At 40.7% G+C, this 19,290-nt stretch overlaps 1 protein-coding gene across 1 annotated transcript; it reads right to left on the bottom strand.

The window, feature by feature from the left end:
• Nucleotides 1-456: 456 nt before the first annotated feature.
• LOC146463486 (uncharacterized) lies at nucleotides 457-2,937 on the bottom strand. Its single transcript, XM_085084208.1, has 2 exons — nucleotides 2,720-2,937; nucleotides 457-1,654 (listed from the first exon to the last, which is right to left on the bottom strand). Exons 1-2 carry the CDS (start codon nucleotides 2,907-2,909, stop codon nucleotides 1,020-1,022), a joined length of 825 nt encoding a protein of 274 aa, XP_084940334.1. The 5' UTR covers nucleotides 2,910-2,937; the 3' UTR covers nucleotides 457-1,019.
• Between the last annotated feature and the right edge of the window lie 16,353 nt (nucleotides 2,938-19,290).

Genomic DNA, 19,290 nt, shown 5'->3' on the forward strand with positions numbered 1-19,290 from the left:
CTTTTTATATTATTGATATTTTTGGCAACATGAATTTCATTCTGAAATGAAAAGTTTGAAACTATGTGAAGAACACTCATACTGTGCTTTCATGATTCTGAAACCTCGAACAAGGGGAACTTTAGATAGTGGACAATACGGGAGATGGCCACGCCCAAAAGCGGTACCATTTGCACCCTCGTAGTAAGCAAAAGTGTAGCGAAGGTTAAATTTTTCACCTTGTAAATATTATTTTAGATGAAATAGACTACGAATTGAAAGGAAAGCAAATAAATTTAAGTGTAAGAAAGGGTAAGTAAACTTGAGCAGAAATTTCTGATAGAAATTACAGCGTAAAGATCAGTAAACTCTCCTCCCTAGCGATTCGGGATGCCGTTGGGTGGGTGCATGGTATGAATCATAAAGAGTGAGATTTTCGAGCCTGACTCGCATTCAGTTATCAGTAGAAAAAGTATCGTGTTTTATTATAAAATCCGAGTGTGCTACCACATGAGGAGAGCCATCCCTCTCTGGATTCGTGTCAATGGATCTAAATTTAAATCTGTGATATTCGACCGACTATTTGGAAACTCGCAATGTGACTAGCTAAGCCGAGGACGTTCGAATCTTCGATAGACTGGTCGGGAGTGTAAGCGTGATTAAGAAATGATTCAGTTCTTGCTGACCAACTAGCTAGAAATAAACCACTTTTACTGAATTTCTTTGTTGCAGGCATTTCAAAGGCCCGCTCTAAGTTTTTTGTCGAATTTAATTTCCAACCCTAAAGACAACCTCGAACTTGCTTTGCTATCGTTAATTAGTACTGCATGTTCTAGCCAGACACTCTCCGATTTGAAACTGTTTTACAACTCACACTTTAGAGTAATTTCTGCTTTTTGCTTTTAATTCTTAAACGTTTTAGTAATATTATTTTACCGTCAGTTACTACCCACCCGAATTACAATCAATTATGTTCGAGTCGCTAATTTATTAAATCGGAAAAACATTTGTGACCATAACATCGTCAATGAAAATAAAGCCTATCCTTTTATCCTCTCTGTTTTAAAGGTTGGCTTGCAAGGTCTTTTTGTCGGGATGACTCGAGTCAACGAAGACTTGAGAATCAAACGGCCGGAGCAGCACTTGTGCTTTTCTGGGTAATACGGTTTCCCAGAACATGTGAATTTGATTCGTAAGCAAGGCACCCTTTTGGGTATGACTTCACCTCTGCAGCACTGCAGAGGTTTGGATTTACGAATCAGCGTATGAGAGCAGCACACGTGAGTCCGTGGCTTGAACCGAACTCCACCACACAGAAATCGCCTAGGCGCCAAACAAGTCGCTGATTTAGGAAGGACTCGTCCATAACAGCATTTTTGAGTGTGGGTGACATAGAGACGACGACGACAACGCCTTCTTCTGCATTTGCTGCGTTTTGGAATCACGTGACCGTAACAACACTTATCTCGATGGCGGTGGTACAGAAGACCACCACATGAACGGGAATGGCGATGGCCGCACAGATATGGGCCCAGCTTCTTTACAACGATTTGTCCTCGGCAGCATCTTTTTCTTGCGGGATCGTCGATGACATATCCTCTACAACACCGGCGGCGGTTGCGGGATGAACACTTTTTAGGCGGACTGTAGGGCCGAATAATAATTGTGCGCTTATCTGCAAGAAGATAATAATCGTAATATATAATATTCTGACATTAGTATCGTAAACAAACTCATGGCAAGATTCATTCGCTCTTTCTTCCACTCAAACATAAACTTTTTTGATTGACGTGAGCAATCTCTGAGTCACTTATACTTACTAAACGTTATTGGCTGCCTGATTTGTGGTTCAGCTGATATGTTACGCATGTCGCGTAGTGTTCATCTACCCAAAATGCTCAGGTCCCATGTTTATATCTCTCACCATTTAGAAAGCTTCAGCTCCGTTACCAGGCATAAAAGCCCTTCATTATCGAGTGAACCGAGTTTTGGGTAGGAGGCTTAGAGCTGATAGTGCTGGATGCGTCATCCTGATCAGCTCAACGGGGGACTAAGGACGAGGCTGGGAAAGCTCTTGACGGTTTCATTTCAGTTGCTTGAAGCGAAAGGACTTAAGCCTCGCCTCCTTCCCACCCACCACACTTTTGTGTAGTTCTAAACAATTGACGTCAAAAGTTTGCAAACCACTTCCGGTTATGCCTGTGAACTTTCACGGACTATATACAGCATACTGTCAGCAGGTCAGCAGATGGTATCTTTTTTAACCTTAAAATGTACATGATAGAAATATTTTTATTTGCTTGATCAAATGTTCATGTTGTTATTGTATGAAAATGGGAAAGATTTTTTGCTGTTACCGGTAATTTTCATTCTATGTGCTCGAGACGTATGAAAGCAGGAAATTTCAATTCCGGTTAGTAGACAATACCAGTAGCTTATGACCCAGTCCCCAGAGCCACGTTCCTTTTGGCAAACGCCTCTCGTTCCGTGGCGCTGGCAAAAAGGAACTCGGCCCAGGGGACCAGAAAACCTATCCTCTTTAACAACACCACCAAAAATCCTCAATAATAATAATAATAATAATAATAATAATAATAATAATAATAATAATAATAATAATAATAATAATAATAATAATAATAATTTATTATTTATATAGCGCGCGAATCATAAACAGATGCTCTCGCGCGCTTTACAATAAAGATATCCTAAATGAAATCAAAAATCATAAAACACTTACTGTTTTCTTTACCAAGTAAGCTATCCTGAAAAAGCCGTTCGTCTTCTTGAAGGGACTCATCATTATCTATCATGCTAACTTTCTTGTTTCTGTCCTCATCGGTTACTCGCCTTTCTACCTCAGCTTTCACTGTCAGTGAAGCAAAAAGGGCGAGGACCAAAACAGCTACGCCTGAAAATGGACGCACCATTTCCTTGCTAAGTTTTGTTGCTTGCTCAGGGCCTATTCAGCTCAATATGTATGTTTTCTGCAATGCGATATTTGAACGAGTGGGCGTATCATGACGACACCTATTTTTTTATTTTTGGGTAAGTTTGAAGTTATTAATAGCGTGGCAAACCTACCTGGGAGAAATGCTAAATTGGTACATATTGTTTGTGTTTCTTCTACGTTTGCTGTGTCAGGCAGCAAACTAATTTTAACTTGAACGTGCACTCATTGCAAACAATATCAAGCATTTTGGCGTAAGTGTACACAGTATTTGTTTGACGGGTCGAACCAGTGCCCTATATGTTTAGATTGCTTCAGGTCTTGAGCTCTTCATCACAGTTCGCGGCAAATAAGCGCCGGAAAATTTTTACCCTCATATACATGTTTCACTATTTTTTATCCCAGCAACAGTCGGGAGGTCCCTCCATGACTGCTGGCATGTTACGGAGATCATCCCGTAGTCCTTCACTTGTCTCGGGATTTCATCCCTTGTCTAAGAAGTCTAACTCTCCCGGTGTAAGGTTTTCGTCCGCCGCCCAGAGTCTGTAAATAAAACTATTTAATAAACAAAGCGTCAGCGTCCGTGTTATCGAAAGTCCTCGCGAAACAAAAACAACCTCGCTCTGTAAAAATGAACCCCATACAAAAGTCACAATAATACTATTTACTCAGCAATTTTCTTTTCTCTTTCTCACTTGTTTAGTTTATTTTTTCACCCGAAGACCGAAAAATTACATCCCGACAAATTTGACGTCATTTGACCTGTCCAAGGTTCATGATCACTTTTTACTCACTAATAAACAGATCGCATCAACTCCAAAATAAACCTATTTTGGAACATGATCAGTCACCATGACACCTCGTTTTTCAATTCCCTAGTCAGTATTACTAGATGAACAAATTTTTGACCCAAACCTGCCAACCAAAATCCCCGCAAGCTACCGTGTACTGATGTAAGTTTTAGTCACAGAAATGAAAGGCCTCGAAACGCCGGTTACAACATCATTTACATAGTTTAGTTACCGGAATTTTTCGTAGCAGTAGAAAAGATATTAAGCATTTCAAACTAACGAGTGCACAAAGTTTGAGTTGATAAGACATGTTCCGGATGCTTCAGTATCCCTGAGTTGAAGGATGTTTACAATTTTGTAAAAAACAAATCTGATTTTTTTGGAATGGTCCTTCCGGGGTGAATCGGTTGAGGTTGAAATTATATTTTAATTTTAAAACCTTCTCTTGCAGAATTGGCCTTATTCCTCGTTGTATACGTATTATGTAATATTTTACAGATTTATATCCGCATCACGTTATTCACAAGTAGCTATTATTTGTACAATTTATAATTAGCACGTTATTATTATCTGCTTTATATATAGTCCGCACAAACTTGTAAACATCCTTGAACGGACGATAGATACTGAAGTATCCGAAACATGTTTTCTACTCAACTCAAACCTCGTGTCGTTGTATTGAAATGTTTAATATATATTCTACTGTTACGAAAATTGGGCAAAATTTCAGTTCTCCTCGCTTTTGTATTAAAATGTTTAATTTTGCTGAGCCTGAAATCCTCATTGAACAAATTTACGAATCAAACCCACGCACACTATATTGTTTTTTTTTTTTAAAAAACAAGATGGTTCACAGATGGCGAGATTCAGTCACGGAAACACGTCCGATTTTAAATTTTATACAGATCAAAAACGTATACTAACATCGATGTAAAATACCATGTATATATTACGTGTATAGCAAACTGTCTAATAGCATATCTCCACTGCTCCCTATAATTATAAACACATTCGCTCATTCACTCTGACGAAGGGCTAGCGCTCGAAACTTCAGCACTCGTATCTCTTTAGGTGGCCAATTTACCTTTAGTTATCAACTCTGTTGATAACACCAAACATTCGTTTCTACACCCCACCGACGGAGCACCACAGTTTCTTTAGAAACTAACCCCCTTATCCATTTGTCTGCGATATAACCCGATGAAAACAACTGTAATAGAGGCTTTCAGTCCTTCGGGTGTATTTACCAGATGTAGAGCTCGATAAATATTCTGACTTCTCGGCATAATTCTTCGCTGTGGCGAATTCAAATTTTCAGTACACCGCTGCGGATGCTCGCTCGGCGAGATCCCGCCAGGGATTCCTCGCCGCGTTTTGGCCGCCGAAATTCTCATCTCACCGAGATCTCGCCACTAATTTGGCCGCCGAGATTTTAATCATCTCCATCTCGGCGAGATGAAAATCTCGGCGGCCAAAAACGTGCCGACATTTAATAGTGGCGAGGTTTCTCGGCCGAGGTCGCAGCGAGATGAAAATCTCGGCGGCCAAAAACGCGCCGAGATCTCCAAAAAATTTTCACAAGAGTTTAAGCCATAGTTAAAGGCAACAGAGTTGACCTCTTTGTAGTTAATCGTACTTTACAAGTAAAAAGAACATTAACTTTTGGGAAAATTTTTGGCTTTATTATACATTCAAATACATCAGTATTTTTCACTTAAGTTTTACTCATGTGTGCGTACGTTTTGTGATTTACAGCCATGTATTGGCTTTCTACAATATTTAACCAATTAGATTCAAATGCATGCTGAGTGTTATTAAAGTTTTTTAATGTATCAATTAAGATGCAATATAAAATAAGTTAGTTATCTTTGTGTGGATATGATGTCAACATTTGGTTAAAGTTTGTAAATTGTTAAATATTTATTGTGATCTTTGCAATAAATGTCTGAGATATCTCATCTGAATGATCATTTGACTGGTTTGCGTACTCTGACAAAGATCTTTTAAAATACTTGCAGGAACTTCACTTGGCAATTAATTCAGGTCCCCAGTCTCTCACAGAGGACACTGTTGCAGATCTGACTGAGTAACTCGTAACCGGGGAAAACCACCCGGGATTTAACCTGGGATCCCACCTTGGAAATTCTGGCAAGGGCTTGTTTTTGGGATCCCACTCGGGATCATACCTGGGATTCTAATCCCACTTGGGATCCCACTGTGAACCAAACATATATAGAAAATGTTTGGAGAGTTAAAATCCCACCTGGGATCCCATTTTGGATCCCACTCAGGATCCCACCTGGGATCCCAGGTGGGATCCCAACAAATATTTTACACGGGTTGTCCAGATTTCCCAGCCGTAATGATTCAAATGATACGGTAGAAAGTAAGTGGTTGTTTTCTTACAGAAGTTATATATTCACTTTTTCGTCGAAAATGCTTAGCGGAGTCTAGAGAACGTAGTTCGGTTATCAGTATCCTTCCAATGTTATTCCGCTAATTAAGAATTTCAAACCAAAAAGCTAGCATAAATTTCAAATCTTAACTTTACTTTCACGTCTGACGATCAAATTTTCAGTACACCGCTGCGGATGCTCGCTCGCCGAGATCCCGCCCGGTTGAAGTTTGTAAACTGTTAAATATTTCTTGTGATCTTTGCAGTAAATGTCTGAGATATCTTATCTGTATGATCATTTGACTGGTTTGCGTAATCCGACAAGGATCTTTTAAAATACTTACAGGAACTTCACTTGGATATTAATTCAGGTCCCCGGTCTCTCACAGAGGACACTGTTGCAGATCTGACTGAGTAACTCGTAACCGGCGAAAACCACCCGGGATTTAACCTGAAATCCCACCTTGGAAATTCTGGCAAGGGCTTGTTTTTGGGATCCCACTCGGGAACCCAGCTGGGATTCTAATCCCACTTGGGATCCCGCTTTAAACCAAACATATATAGAAAATGTTTGGAGAGTTAAAATCCCACCTGGGATCCAACTTGGGATCCCGTTCCAAAACCCCACCTGGGATCCTATCTGGGATCCCACTCGGGATCCCACCTGGGATCCCTGGTGGGATCCCAACAAATATTTTACACGGGTTGTCCAGATTTCCCAGCAGTAATGTTTCAAATGATACGGTAGAAAGTAAGTGGTTGTTTTCTTACAGAAGTTATATATTCACTTTTTCGTGGAAAATGCTTAGCGGAGTCTAGAGAACGTAGTTCGGTTATGAGTATCCTTCCAATGTTATTCCGCTGATTAAGAACTTCAAACCAAAAAGCTAGCGTAAATTTCAAATCTTATCTTTACCTTCACATCTGACGATCAAATTTTTAGTACACCGCTGCGGATGCTCGCTTGGCGAGATCCCGCCTGGTTAAAGTTTGTAAATTGTTAAATAGTTCTTGTGATCACCTGGGATCCCTGGTGGGATCCCAACAAATATTTTACACGGGTTGTCCAGATTTCCCAGCCGTAATGATTCAAATGATACGGTAGAAAGAAAGTGGTTGTTTTTTTACAGAAGTTGTATATTCACTTTTTCGTGGAAAATGCTTAGCTGAGTCTAGAGAACGTAGTTCGGTTATGAGTATCCTTCCAATGTTATTCCGCTGATTAAGAACTTCAAACCAAAAAGCTAGCGTAAATTTCAAATCTTATCTTTACCTTCACATCTGACGATCAAATTTTTAGTACACCGCTGCGGATGCTCGCTTGGCGAGATCCCGCCTGGTTAAAGTTTGTAAACTGTTAAATATTTCTTGTGATCACCTGGGATCCCTGGTGGGATCCCAACAAATATTTTACACGGGTTGTCCAGATTTCCCAGCCGTAATGATTCAAATGATACGGTAGAAAGAAAGTGGTTGTTTTTTTACAGAAGTTGTATATTCACTTTTTCGTGGAAAATGCTTAGCTGAGTCTAGAGAACGTAGTTCGGTTATGAGTATCCTTCCATTGTTATTCCGCTGATTAAGAATTTCAAACCAAAAAGCTAGCGTAAATTTCAAATCTTAACTTTACTTTCACGTCTGACGATCAAATTTTCAGTACACCGCTGCGGATGATCGCTCGGCGAGATCCCGCCTGGTTGAAGTTTGTTAATTGTTAAATATTCCTTGTGATCTTTGCAATAAATGTCTGAGATATCTCATCTGAATGATCATTTGACTGGTTTGCGTAATCTAACAAAGATCTTTTAAAATACTTGCAGGAACTTCACCTGGCAATTAATTCAGGTCCCTGGTCTCTCACAGAGGACACTGTTGCAGATCTGACTGAGTAACTCGTAACCGGCGAAAACCACCCGGGATTTAACCTGGGATTCCAACTTGGAAATTCTGGCAACGGCTTGTTTTTGGGAGACAACTCGGAATCACAGCTGGGATTCTAATCCCACTTGGGATCCCGCTTTAAACCAAACATATATAGAAAATGTTTGGAGAGTTAAAATCCCACCTGGGATCCAACTTGGGATCCCGTTCCAAAACCCCACCTGGGATCCTATCTGGGATCCCACTCGGGATCCCACCTGGGATCCCTGGTGGGATCCCAACAAATATTTTACACGGGTTGTCCAGATTTCCCAGCAGTAATGTTTCAAATGATACGGTAGAAAGTAAGTGGTTGTTTTCTTACAGAAGTTATATATTCACTTTTTCGTGGAAAATGCTTAGCGGAGTCTAGAGAACGTAGTTCGGTTATGAGTATCCTTCCAATGTTATTCCGCTGATTAAGAACTTCAAACCAAAAAGCTAGCGTAAATTTCAAATCTTATCTTTACCTTCACATCTGACGATCAAATTTTTAGTACACCGCTGCGGATGCTCGCTTGGCGAGATCCCGCCTGGTTAAAGTTTGTAAATTGTTAAATAGTTCTTGTGATCACCTGGGATCCCTGGTGGGATCCCAACAAATATTTTACACGGGTTGTCCAGATTTCCCAGCCGTAATGATTCAAATGATACGGTAGAAAGAAAGTGGTTGTTTTTTTACAGAAGTTGTATATTCACTTTTTCGTGGAAAATGCTTAGCTGAGTCTAGAGAACGTAGTTCGGTTATGAGTATCCTTCCAATGTTATTCCGCTGATTAAGAACTTCAAACCAAAAAGCTAGCGTAAATTTCAAATCTTATCTTTACCTTCACATCTGACGATCAAATTTTTAGTACACCGCTGCGGATGCTCGCTTGGCGAGATCCCGCCTGGTTAAAGTTTGTAAACTGTTAAATATTTCTTGTGATCACCTGGGATCCCTGGTGGGATCCCAACAAATATTTTACACGGGTTGTCCAGATTTCCCAGCCGTAATGATTCAAATGATACGGTAGAAAGAAAGTGGTTGTTTTTTTACAGAAGTTGTATATTCACTTTTTCGTGGAAAATGCTTAGCTGAGTCTAGAGAACGTAGTTCGGTTATGAGTATCCTTCCATTGTTATTCCGCTGATTAAGAATTTCAAACCAAAAAGCTAGCGTAAATTTCAAATCTTAACTTTACTTTCACGTCTGACGATCAAATTTTCAGTACACCGCTGCGGATGATCGCTCGGCGAGATCCCGCCTGGTTGAAGTTTGTTAATTGTTAAATATTCCTTGTGATCTTTGCAATAAATGTCTGAGATATCTCATCTGAATGATCATTTGACTGGTTTGCGTAATCTAACAAAGATCTTTTAAAATACTTGCAGGAACTTCACCTGGCAATTAATTCAGGTCCCTGGTCTCTCACAGAGGACACTGTTGCAGATCTGACTGAGTAACTCGTAACCGGCGAAAACCACCCGGGATTTAACCTGGGATTCCAACTTGGAAATTCTGGCAACGGCTTGTTTTTGGGAGACAACTCGGAATCACAGCTGGGATTCTAATCCTACTTAGGATCTCGCTGTAAACCAAACATATATAGAAAATGTTTAGAGAGTGAAAATCCCACCTGGGATCCCACTTGGGATCCCGTTCCAAAATCCCACCTGGGATCCCATCTGGGATCCCACTCGGGATCCCACCTGGGATCCCTGGTGGGATCCCAACAAATATTTTACACGGGTTGTCCAGATTTCCCAGCCGTAATGATTCAAATGATACGGTAGAAAGTAAGTGGTTGTTTTCTTACAGAAGTTATATATTCACTTTTTCATGGAAAATGCTTAGCGGAGTCTAGAGAACGTAGTTCGGTTATCAGTATCTTTCCAATGTTATTCCGCTGATTAAGAATTTCAAACCAAAAAGCTAGCGTAAATTTCAAATCTTAACTTTACTTTTACGTCTGACGATCAAATTTTCAGTACACCGCTGCTGATGCTCGCTCGCCGAGATCCCGCCTGGTTGAAGTTTGGAAATTGTTAAATATTTCTTGTGATCTTTGCAATAAATGTCTAAGATATCTCATCTGAATGATCATTTGACTGGTTTGCGTAATCTGACAAAGATCTTTTAAAATACTTGCAGGAACTTCACTTGGCAATTAATTCAGGTCCCCGGTCTCTCACAGAGGACACTGTTGCAGATCTGACTGAGTAACTCGTAACCGGCGAAAACCACCCGGGATTTAACCTGGGATCCCACCTTGGAAATTCTGGCAAGGGCTTGTTTTTGGAATCCCACTCGGGAACCCAGCTGGGATTCTAATCTCACTTGGAATCCTGCTGTAAAGCAAACATATATAGAAAATGTTTGGAAGTTATATATTCACTTTTTCATGGAAAATGCTTAGCTGAGTCTAGAGAACGTAGTTCGGTTATGAGTATCCTTCCAATGTTATTCCGCTGATTAAGAATTTCAAACCAAAAAGCTAGCGTAAATTTCAAATCTTAACTTTACTTTCACGTCTGGCGATCAAATTTTCAGTACACCGCTGTGGATGCTCGCTCGGCGAGATCCCGCCGGGTTGAAGTTTGTAAATTGTTAAATATTCCTTGTGATCTTTGCAATAAATGTCTGAGATATCTCATCTGAATGATCATTTGACTGGTTTGCGTAATCTAACAAAGATCTTTTAAAATACTTGCAGGAACTTCACCTGGGAATTAATTCAGGTCCCTGGTCTCTCACAGAGGACACTGTTGCAGATCTGACTGAGTAACTCGTAACCGGCGAAAACCACCCGGGATTTAACCTGGGATTCCACCTTGGAAATTCTGGCAACGGCTTGTTTTTGGGTGACAACTCGGGATCACAGCTGGGATTCTAATCCCACTTAGGATCCCGCTGTAAACCAAACATATATAGAAAATGTTTAAAGAGTGAAAATCCCACCTGGGATCCCACTTGGGATCCCGTTCCAAAATCCCACCTGGGATCCCATCTGGGATCCCACTCGGGATCCCACCTGGGATCCCTGGTGGGATCCCAACAAATATTTTACACGGGTTGTCCAGATTTCCCAGCCGTAATGATTCAAATGATTCGGTAGAAAGTAAGTGGTTGTTTTCTTACAGAAGTTATATATTCACTTTTTCATGGAAAATGCTTAGCGGAGTCTAGAGAACGTAGTTCGGTTATGAGTATCCTTCCAATGTTATCCCGCTGATTACGAATTTCAAACCAAAGAGGTAGCGTAAATTTCAAATCTTAACTTTACTTTTACGTCTGACGATGAAATTTTTTAGTACACCGCTGCGGATGCTCGCTCAGCGAGATCCTGCCTGGTTGAAGTTTGTAAATTGTTAAATATTTCTTGTGATCTTTGCAATAAATGTCTAAGATATCTCATCTGAATGATCATTTGACTGGTTTGCGTAATCTGACAAAGATCTTTTAAAATACTTGCAGGAACTTCACTTGGCAATTAATTCAGGTCCCCGGTCTCTCACAGAGGACACTGTTGCAGATCTGACTGAGTAACTCGTAACCGGCGAAAACCACCCGGGATTTAACCTGGGATCCCACCTTGGAAATTCTGGCAAGGGCTTGTTTTTGGGATCCCACTCAGGATCCCCGCTGGGATTCTAATCCCACTTGGGATCCCGCTGCAAACCAAAGATATATAGAAAATGTTTGGAGAAATAAAACCCCACCTGGGATCCCACTTGGGATCCCGTTCCAAAATCCCACCTGGGATCCCATCTGGTATCCCACTCGGGATCCCACCTGGGATCCCTGGTGGGATCACAACAAATATTTTACACGGGTTGTCCAGATTTCCTAGCCGTAATGATTGAAATGAGACGGTAGAAAGTAGGTGGTTGTTTTTTTACAGAAGTTATATATTCACTTTTTCGTGGAAAATGCTTAGCGGAGTCTAGAGAAGGTAGTTCGGTTATGACTATCCTTCCAATGTTATTCCGCTGATTAAGAATTTCAAACCACAAAGGTAGCGTATATTTTAAATCTTAACTTTACTTTCACGTCTGACGATCAAATTTTCGGTACACCGCTGCGGATGCTCGCTCGGCGAGATCCCGCCTGGTTGAAGTTTGTAAATTGTAAATAGTTCTTGTGATCTTTGCAATAAATGTCTGAGATATCTCCTCTGAATGATCATTTGACTGGTTTGCGTAATCTGACAAAGATCTTTAAAGATACTTGCAGGAACTTCACTCGGCAATAAATTCAGGTCCCCGGTCTCTGATCACAGAGGACACTGTTGCAGATCTGACTGAGTAACTCGTAACCGGCGAAAACCAACCGGGATTTAACCTAGGATCCCACCTTGAGAATTTTGGCAAGGGCTTGTTTTTGGGATCCCACTCGGGATCCCAGCTAGGATTCTAATCCCACTTGGGATCCCGCTGTAAACCAAACATATATAGAAAATGTTTGGAGAGTTAAAATCCCACCTATGATTTCACTTGGAATCCCGTTCCAAAATCCCACCTGGGATCCCATCTGGGATCCCACTCGGGATCCCACCTGGGATGCCAGGTGGGATCCCAACAAATATTTTACACGGGTTGTCCAGATTTCCCAGCCGTAATGATTCAAATGATACGGTAGAAAGTAAGTGGTTGTTTCCTTACAGAAGTTATATATTCACTTTTTCGTGGAAAATGCTTAGCGAAGTCTAGAGAACGTAGTTCGGTTATGAGTATCCTTCCAATGTTATTCCGCTGATTAAGAATTTCAAACCAAAAAGCTAGCGTAAATTTCAAATCTTAACTTTACTTTCACGTCTGACGATCAAATTTTCAGTACACCGCTGCGGATGATCGCTCGGCGAGATCCCGCCTGGTTGAAGTTTGTAAATTGTTAAATATTTCTTGTGATCTTTGCAATAAATGTCTGAGTTATCTCATCTGAATGATCATTTGACTAGTTTGCGTAATCTGACAAAGATCTTTTAAAATACTTGCAGGAACTTCACTTGGCAATCAATTCAGGTCCCCGGTGTCTCACAGAGGACACTGTTGCAGATCTGACTGAGTAACTCGTAACCGGCGAAAACCACCCGGGATTTAACCTGGGATCCCACCTTGGAAATTCTGGCAAGGGTTTGTTTTTGGGATCCCACTCGGGATCCCAGCTGGGATTCTAATCCCACTTGGGATCCCGCTGTGAACGAAACATATATAGAAAATGTTTGCAGAGTTAAAATCCCACCTGAGATCCCGTTCCAAAATCCCACCTGGGATCCCATCTGGGATCCCACTCGGGATCCCACCTGGGATCCCTGGTGGGATCCCAAAGAATCTTTTACAGGGGTTGTCCAGATTTCCCAGCCGTAATGATTCAAATGATACGGTAGAAAGTAAGTGGTTGTTTTCTTACACAGGTCATATATTCACTTTTTCGTGGAAAATATTTAGCGGAGTCTAGAGAACGTAGTTCGGTTATGAGTATCCTTCCAATGTTATTCCGCTGATTAAGAATTTCAAACCAAAAAGCTAGCGTAAATTTCAAATCTTAACTTTACTTTTACGTCAGATGATAAAATTTTCAGTACACTGCTGTGGATGCTCGCTTGGCAAGATCCCGCCTGGTTGAAGTTTGGAAATTGTTAAATATTTCTTGTGATCTTTGCAATAAATGTCTAAGATATCTCATCTGAATGATCATTTGACTGGTTTGCGTAATCTGACAAAAATCTTTTAAAATACTTGCAGGAACTTCACTTGGCAATTAATTCAGGTCCCTGGTTTCTCACAGAGGACACTGTTGCAGATCTGACTGAGTAACTCGTAACCGGCGAAAACCACCCGGGATTTAACCTGGGATCCCACCTTGGAAATTCTGGCAAGGGCTTGTTTTTGGGATCCCACTCGGGATCCCAGCTGGGATTCTAATCCCACTTGGGATCCCGCTGTGAACGAAACATATATAAAAAATGTTTGGAGAGGTAAAATCCCACTGGGATCCGACTTAGGATCCCGTTCCAAAATCCCACCTGAGATCCCATCTGGGATCCCGATCGGGATCCCACCTGGGAACCGTGGTGGGATCCGAACAAATATTGTACACGGGTTGTCCCGGGTTGTTCCGGAAATTTCACACTTTCGCTTGAACATCTTTGACAAAAAGCTCTTCATGCTTTCTTTAGTCTAAGACGACACACTGATTTTAGGAGACTGAAACCTTCACTTGCATGTAAAATTTTTGACGCAATGATTCAGTCAATTCTAACCTACAATAGTGAAGTGTGGGGTGCCTTTGTTAAATCAGATTTTTAGCCGTGGGAAGGCTCCAGAATTGAAAAAACACATTTACATTTCTGTAAACGCTATTTAGAAGTACATAATAAGTCATCCAACGTTGCATGTAGAGCTGAACTTGACAGATTTCCTCTTATCGTTGACATAAATAAAAAGATACTTAATTACGTACACTACCTCCAAGGAAAGGATGAACATTCTATAGCAAAACAATCCCTAAAGGCCTATTCTAGAAAGTAACTAAAGGTGGATTTCCACTGTCGCGTAAATTTTACGTGCGTACAGAAGTGAATTTAGCTGGTTTTTACGTACGTAAATAGAATAAGAAGCGATGTATGAGCAAAAAGTTGAGTGCTGTTCAACTTCTTAAAGGTGGATTTCCACTGTCGCGTAAATTTTACGTGCGTACAGACGTGCATTGAGCTGGCTTTACGTACCTAAATAAAATAAGAAGCGATGTATCAGTCGCGTGCGCAAACGTAAAAAGTTGAATGCTGTTCAACTTCTTACATTTACGCACGCCGCTCATACATCGCGTCTTAATTTATTTACGTACGTAAAGCCAGCTCAATTCACGTCTGTACGCAGGTAAAATTTACGCGACAGTGGAACTCCACCTTAAGGCATTCGCGGAAAGTCTGATTGTGTTGATTAGCTAGGTAAACTTACGGTATTTAACTGAAAGGAAGCTTTCTCACAAAGAAGTGCGAAAATAACAACATAAGTTAAGCGATGGTTCTTGAAACGAACAACTTCACAGCTAGAATAATCAATGACATCGCTAATTCGAAAATATTTCGTTCTCGATCTAAAGCAAACACGACAGTGAAATTAAAAGAAACAACATAAAATAAAACATGATTGTTCAAGACTTACTGAGACCTTTAAGTTGTTTTCCTGTCAGGTCCATTCGCTCCCCAGCAAAGTCACAACTGATACCGTTCTGTCGATCGCCTGAATCGCTGATCCCCTGACCGCGCGCTTATTTCTCTTCGCAAAGAAGGCCTGAAAGTCAATGTAATCATCCTGTTAATGTGATCATCATGTTACGTGTTGTCGCCGAAACGTCATGTTTTAATGTCGCTACTTTTTATTCTGAAATAATACAACAGTCCTGACAAAAGAAACCTCTGACACCGCAGGTCTCTTATGCCAGCGGAGATGGTCTTGTGCTCAGTCCGACAAAGAGGGAGAGGAAAGCCGGCCCCTAGACCTTTAGTTAGGCAGACCCCTTTCGGCTAGCGCTCACATCTGACTGTCTAAAATTGAGTTGCATCTACATATAACATGAACAGCTGTCTTCCAAGTGGTACGTCTTGAGGTACATGCTAAAACTCACAAAATGAATAAAGAAATACCTCGTTGTTTATTTCAACAAAATGATCAGGCAATGATCAAAAGTATGAAAAGCTAGGGGGAAAAGCACACTTGTGATTAGTTCACGGTCAAGCGCATGCGCGAGCAGACCGGCTCAAAAATAAATTGTACGGGTCGACACTAAATTCGATGCGACCTTGTGGTGGAACGATCTGTTGAAATCGCGCCCGAATTTGGATCATCCGCTCTTCGTTCTTCACTTTTTATAATATTTGTTTCCTGTTGTAAATATAAGTTCGATTTTTGTAAGGTTAAAAGTGTTTTAGCATCCGAAAACCACATTTTTGTCGATGGCGCGGCCGACCGGCGACGGGACGTTCTGTGGACTCTCTGGAAGCACAGAAGTTAAGCGGACAGAGTGGAGTGGATGTAGAAATCCTGTGCGGTTAACAAGATACGTCCACCAAACGTGGAAAATTGGTAAAGGGATAAGTCTGTTTAAAATAGACAACGATTTCGCGCCACATCTGCTTTCGCTGGAAATGGCAAAGGTCACCAACTGGCTTTGGATGAACTCGCGAGGATTTTCTAGATTTCAATCCTACTGTTTGTTCATATGGAATTCAACTGTCAAAAACGGAGAATTCGACGGACAAACAGCATCAAACATCAGTGTTTTGCTTTGGATGGAAAAAATTGTACAACAGTGAGACGCGAAGCGAATAAATATGAGATCAAATGTGCGAGTTAGTTGTAGTCTATTAGCGGGCTCGAATAGCGGGCAGTAGAAAAAAATCCAAAAGATTTGCGGCAAACTACAAAATCTATTGTAAGGTATTCATTTATCTATACAATTATGGTCATTTCGAATGGCAAACGCAGTTTTGATTTGCCACTATGGCAGAGTTTTCTCAAATGCATTCTCAAATGCATTCCAGCATTCCAGCCGGTCATGTCAGTTTTATTTTTATGCCAGCAAGTTATACTGAAGACTTGCCCGCCGTATCCCGCCGGTGTTGTGTACTCGCTTCTAATTGGTCCAAAAACAATTGGCTTGACAGCGCTTACGTTATCGCTCGCACATGCGCCGAACCGTGAAACTCTCCCTTTAACGATAAGAGAATCTTTTCATTATTTTAATTTTGTATTATAAAAGAAAAACGCTCAATGTATGATTGTGATTGTTCATTCTACCCAAGGCTTGGCATCTGTACAGATCGACGTTGTAGTTCAGTTTTTCATCTCAGTTAACCCTTTAACCTCTAATATCAAAGAACAAATTCTCCCATCTTGTCCCGTTACTTTTCTTATTAAAGTACTGTGGAGAAGTTATTAAAATACAGTCGAACCTGTATTAAGCGGTCACCCTCGGGGAATGGCTAAGAGACCGCTTACATACGTACATACATACAAACATACACACATACATAAACTTTACTTAGACACGGTAAAAACATCAGTTACAAGACAAAAATTTCAAATTAAAACTGATTTACATGTTTGCCGTGTGGGAGTACGAGGAGGACAATTGGCGATCTATCTCATTTCTAAAATTAGTAAAAGATCTAATGGCTCTGACGTTAGATGGAAAGCTGTTCCACAAATGTGCTCCACTGTAGCAGAAACCACGTTTCAAAAAATCGGTACGACGCTTAGGCAGAGCCAATTTGTTGTCACTATTTCCAAGTCCATAGTCCGTGCTGAAGGGCTTAAATAGGCCTTTCAGGTACTCCGGAGACTGATCATTTAAAGTTTTAAACATGATTTTCAATTTTTGCTTCTTCCTTCTGGTACAGAGATTATCCCCGGTGCCAGCTTACGCGTAGGGCGGTAGCGCTAGAATAGTAATCTGACTTTGTTATGACCCGAATGGCGCGAGTTTGTAGTTTTTGTAATTTGTCAGCTAATTCGTTGCTGAGACCGTCCCACACAGGACAGAAATAATCAAAATATGGTTCAATAAGGGCTCCATATAGTAATATTGCTGTATTTTTCAAAAAAGCACAAAAAAATGCGATTATACCTTTCACATTGGCGATGAATTAATAGATATAGTACAAGACTACACTTACTTGGGAACTCGCATTTCGTCTTCCGGAAATTTCACACTTTCGCTTGAACATCTTCGACAAAAAGCTCTTCATGCTTTCTTTAGTCTAAGACGACACACTGATTTTAGTACACTGAAACCTTCTCCTGCATGTAAAATTTTTGACACAATGATTCAGTCAATTCTAACCTACTATAGTGAAGTGTGGGGTGCCTTTGTTAAATCAGATTTTAAGCCGTGGGAAGGCTCCAGAATTGAAAAAACACATTTACATTTCTGTAAACGGTATTTAGAAGTACATAATAAGTCATCCAACGTTGCATGTAGAGCTGTACTTGGCAGATTTCCTCTTATCGTTGACATAAATAAAAAGATACTTAATTACGTACACTACCTCCAAGGAAAGGATGAACATTCTATAGCAAAACAATCCCTAATTCGCTAAAGGCCTATTCTAGAAAGTAACTAAAGGTGGATTTCCACTGTCGCGTAAATTTTACGTGCGTACAGAAGTGAATTTAGCTGGTTTTTACGTACGTAAATAGAATAAGAAGCGATGTATGAGCAAAAAGTTGAGTGCTGTTCAACTTCTTAAAGGTGGATTTCCACTGTCGCGTAAATTTTACGTGCGTACAGACGTGCATTGAGCTGGCTTTACGTACCTAAATAAAATAAGAAGCGATGTATCAGTCGCGTGCGCAAACGTAAAAAGTTGAATGCTGTTCAACTTTTTACATTTACGCACGCCGCTCATACATCGCGTCTTAATTTATTTACGTACGTAAAGCCAGCTCAATTCACGTCTGTACGCAGGTAAAATTTACGCGACAGTGGAACTCCACCTTAAGGCATTCGCGGAAAGTCTGATTGTGTTGATTAGCTAGGTAAACTTACGGTATTTAACTGAAAGGAAGTTTTCTCACAAAGAAGTGCGAAAATAACAACATAAGTTAAGCGATGGTTCTTGAAACGAACAACTTCACAGCTAGAATAATCGATGACATCGCTAATTCGAAAATATTTCGTTCTCGATCTAAAGCAAACACGACAGTGAAATTAAAAGAAACAACATAAAATAAAACATGATTGTTCAAGACTTACTGAGACCTTTAAGTTGTTTTCCTGTCAGGTCCATTCGCTCCCCAGCAAAGTCACAACTGATACCGTTCTGTCGATCGCCTGAATCGCTGATCCCCTGACCGCGCGCTTATTTCTCTTCGCAAAGAAGGCCTGAAAGTCAATGTAATCATCCTGTTAATGTGATCATCATGTTACGTGTTGTCGCCGAAACGTCATGTTTTAATCTCGCTACTTTTTATTCTGAAATAATACAACAGTCCTGACAAAAGAAACCTCTGACACCGCAGGTCTCTTATGCCAGCGGAGATGGTCTTGTGCTCAGTCCGACAAAGAGGGAGAGGAAAGCCGGCCCCTAGACCTTTAGTTAGGCAGACCCCTTTCGGCTAGCGCTCACATCTGACTGTCGAAAATTGAGTTGCATCTGCATATAACATGAACAGCTGTCTTCCAAGTGGTACGTCTTGAGGTACATGCTAAAACTCACAAAATGAATAAAGAAATACCTCGTTGTTTATTTCAACAAAATGATCAGGCA

The sequence above is a fragment of the Pavona decussata genome, unplaced genomic scaffold (genome assembly GCF_977016875.1).
Source record: "Pavona decussata unplaced genomic scaffold, jaPavDecu1.1 SCAFFOLD_175, whole genome shotgun sequence".
NCBI classification, from domain to species: Eukaryota; Metazoa; Cnidaria; class Anthozoa; order Scleractinia; family Agariciidae; genus Pavona; species Pavona decussata.